The sequence below is a fragment of the Cebidichthys violaceus genome, unplaced genomic scaffold, assembly GCF_023349555.1.
Source record: "Cebidichthys violaceus isolate CVI_PGR_0920_01 unplaced genomic scaffold, fCebVio1.0.p SCAF_80, whole genome shotgun sequence".
NCBI lineage: Eukaryota > Metazoa > Chordata > Actinopteri > Perciformes > Stichaeidae > Cebidichthys > Cebidichthys violaceus.
The window spans coordinates 435,558-439,387 of record NW_027176965.1 but is presented as its reverse complement, the minus strand read 5'-3'; the positions used below and the strand labels follow the sequence as shown (position 1 = coordinate 439,387).

At 41.6% G+C, this 3,830-nt stretch overlaps 1 protein-coding gene across 1 annotated transcript; it reads left to right on the top strand.

Annotated features, from left to right (window-relative positions):
• On the top strand, positions 1-3,830 carry uchl3 (ubiquitin carboxyl-terminal esterase L3 (ubiquitin thiolesterase)). The gene is made up of 9 exons (XM_068702094.1): positions 1-141; positions 315-326; positions 1,243-1,371; positions 1,561-1,717; positions 2,326-2,411; positions 2,649-2,696; positions 2,816-2,891; positions 2,998-3,056; positions 3,152-3,830. Exons 1-9 carry the CDS (start codon positions 100-102, stop codon positions 3,233-3,235), a joined length of 693 nt encoding a protein of 230 aa, XP_068558195.1. The 5' UTR covers positions 1-99; the 3' UTR covers positions 3,236-3,830.

Sequence of the window (3,830 nt, the reverse complement as noted above, 5' to 3'; positions counted from 1 at the left end):
ATGCGGAAGCGAATTTGAGCTGTCAAACAGATTTCGGTGAATCAGTTCAGCGTTTCAGCTCTCGGTAGACAGGACAGTAACTGTTGACGTTACTTCAGAATGGATAGTCCACGCTGGTTGCCCCTGGAGTCAAATCCAGAAGTATGTATTGTTGATACTTTATCGTTTTTATCGAAGCCATTCATTGACTAGCATGTGAGGGCTAGCTAACTTTGAGCTAGCAGTTAGAACAAAAGCTGAATACCGGTGTGGCTGCTTTTGCCAAACCCAAAAGCACCTTGACTAATACTTCTCTGTGTGTGCTTTCATTTCAGGTCATGACCAAGGTGAGCATTTTCTTCTGATTTAATTTAACACCAGATGGGTCTTAATAAACAGCGACAAAGGGACTTGCAGAGGGGCAAGGCCTACCCAGCAACGATGCTACCTCCAACGTAACGCTGTCAATAAAGAGTAAAGTTAATTTGGTCTCATTTCATGCAACTGTCCGTGGGATTTTCAAAAACATCTAACTAAAAATGTAGCCTCTGTCCTCCAGTAGAGATTTCCCTTTTTTTGAAGTAGCCAAAGCCTCTGAGCAAAGGGATCAATGAAACCCCGGATTAATCGCACACACAATGCTGTCCACGTTTAACAATGGCAAGAGGTCGGATGCCTCGGTCTGTGCCAGTTCATCAGGATCACTTGGTAAAGCTCCACTGCGCAGGTTAACAGGGACGATGCGGTTTACCAGTGATGATGAGAGGAAACAGAGACAGTTTTAAATTGGTACATTTCCAGTCTGTTCTTTTAAATTCATTGCAAGTGTAACCAGGTCAGCAGTACATGGAAAAATGGGATATTTATCCACAGTTTCAATTGTACATATGACGATTCCAATACAAGATCGGTAATTAATTAATACTATTTTTGATATAAACTTCCTAATTTCCTTAAACTTGGTACCAAAATTCAATATTTACAGGAAACTCCCTGTAGATTTTCTAACAGAAATGTAGTATGCTGTCATGCAGTGAATATTCCTTTGACTGTAATGACATGGACTTGTTTTAAATATATATATATATATATATATATATATATATATATTATTATTATGTTACGGACAGGAGTAAGTTGTATCCGGAGCCAGCTTTAACGTACGACTTAACTTAGAGGTCAACTCTTCTACCTTGCTGAGATGTCGTTGGGTCAGCGTTACGTCTTAGCATGCGTACAAATTAACGCTCAGCTTCTGTGTAGTTCGTCAACTGCTTGGGAATGAGACCAACCTGGCAATTTGGAGATGTCTACGGATTGGATCCAGAGCTTCTCGGCATGGTACCAAGACCAGTGTGTGCAGTGCTGCTCCTCTTCCCAATGACAGATAAGGTACTTTTTTTTTTTTTTTGTGTGTGCATCTTTTGGTGTAAAACGTATTAACTGCATGCGGATGGAGGTCTCCACATTATGGATGCGTGTTGTGACGTAACGGTTGCTATACATGTTGTACAGGATCGTGTCCGTGTCCTAAGAAACAATGTTCAACAGAGAGTTCTCTCCTCTGCTCCTTCTGTCCAGTATGAGGCTTTCAAGCAAGAAGAAGAAGAGAAACTCAAGGGCCAGCGACAGGAGGTCTCTCCGGACGTCTACTTCATCAAGCAAACGATTGGAAACGCCTGTGGAACAATAGGATTAATTCACGCTGTGGCCAACAACCAGGCTCACCTGGAATTCGGTGAGTGTTTCTGCCGTTCGCGTCACATTCGATGGCAGAGAGTCGTGTGACTGCAGAGTTCACTGTGTCGTGTGACTGTGAATTGACAATATAACACTATATCCATTCAATTTGGATTTGAATACATTTTTAGAACAAAACTAGCAGCAAAACAATTAAAGGCATTGTTTTGTTTTCTCTCAGCCTAGAACAGTTACGTATGTATCGCTTAGTTTTAAGACAAGAAACCGATGAAAATTAATTTTCCTCCAAAGAATCAAATTGAACATTTCATTTATGTCCCTTTTTTATTTTGACAAACTGTCGTTGTATAATTTAGCAAAAACCATAAGATGTGCTGCGGCATGGAAGTCTGCTGTTTATTTCCCTTATACCACTTATTCAATTCCATTTCTAAAGGAGAAGGCAGATGACTTTAAGAGTCTATTTTAGCAGTTCCAAGTACAAAAGATTACAAAGAAAGAATAAAACATCCATCGATTCATAATATTGATGTCGATTGATTTTCGATTGAGCGTCTACGTCGTCAATTACGCCGACGAATCGCTGCATCCTCTACCCAGCTCTGAATCCAGAGATTTTACCGCATGTCGTCCTTTTGTCCTCAGACTCCGATTCTCCACTGAAGAAGTTCATCGAACAAACGTCTAAAATGACGGCAGAGGAAAGGGCCGCCTTCCTGGAGAAAGACGAGGTGAGGAAACGAATACGCTCTTTGCTCAAGGGTGGGGCGATGAAGTGGTCACTAAATCATCTCTGTCCAGGTGACCGTGTGTAACCGCTCTGTAGCTGTCAGTTGATGATAGTACTGGCCTTGTGTTATGTACTTTTGTAAGAGATTGCTAACATTACCATTAAGCACAATACCATAAAACAGCTTCCAGGAGCCACTGCTTATCCTCATCGGCTCTTTCCCTGCTTCCTGTTTCAGAGTATACGCGTTACACATGAATCCAGTGCACAGGAGGGGCAGACTGAGGTTTGTGTTGAGTTTTAGTTGAAGGAGCATGCTTCAGACGGCGAGACTTCTCTGGTGTTTGTTTATTAGGAATGTGTTTCACTCAAAATGTCTTTGTGTTCATTTCTCGTCCGTTTTAGGCCCCGAGTTTAGATGAGAAAGTGAACCTGCATTTTATAGCTTTTGTGAATGTTGGAGGACAGTTGTATGAACTGGGTGAGTTAACCACTGTTCCATTAAAACATTTGTCTCATTGATGATAATTACTTACGTCCACTTTCTTTTATTATTATTATTATTATTATTATTATTATGAACCTAGATGGCCGGAAGCCTTTCCCCATTGTCCACGGAAAAACCTCAGAAGATCGTTTCCTGGAGGTAACGCTGCACATGATACAACTAAAAGCAAATTGTGATAATAATGTTGTCTCTGGTGGAGTTGCAAGTCCTCACGTGTTTGATTGGCCCCACAGGACGCTGCAGGGGTTTGTAAGGTCTTCATGGCTCGCGACCCTCAGGAGCTGCGTTTCACCATCATCGCCCTCTCCAAAGATTAACACTGAGGAAGCTCCCTCGTGTCCCCCAGGAAACAAAGAAACATTACTGCCAAACAATCTCAAGTGCTGACTGCATCGGAACCCCCACCCACCCCCCCACCCCGTTCAATTTTTTTGGTATAAATCACTAAGGGAACCGGGAGTGCTGCTAAAAGCTAAAAGCATTTCCTGTTAAGATCAAAATCTTCCATCATCTCCTCACTGCTGAACCCTCTGACTGTACAACAGATATCAGCTGTGCTCTCTTCACACTGCACTTCAGTCTGTTTACATGGCGTGTTTGAAAGAAAGTGAAAAAAAGATTCTTCAGCTCAACTTCTCTTTTCGACGTGCTCCGTGTTCAACGATACACGCTGCATGTATTGATTTGTTTTTGACCACATGGTCAAAACCAGCGGTAGAAAGAAGTTTAGCAAGGCTTTAATTTCAGTCACAGCTTTGAAGAAACGGAGAAGCCTAGCTCTGTTGTATGCAGTAGTCGTGTTCTGAAAAGCTGATTTAAAAATGCAAACTGTACATCCATGTGGAAGGTGCCTACATTTTCGTAATAAGAATTACAAATTCTGTCAAATAAAAGGCAAATTTATTAAACCTT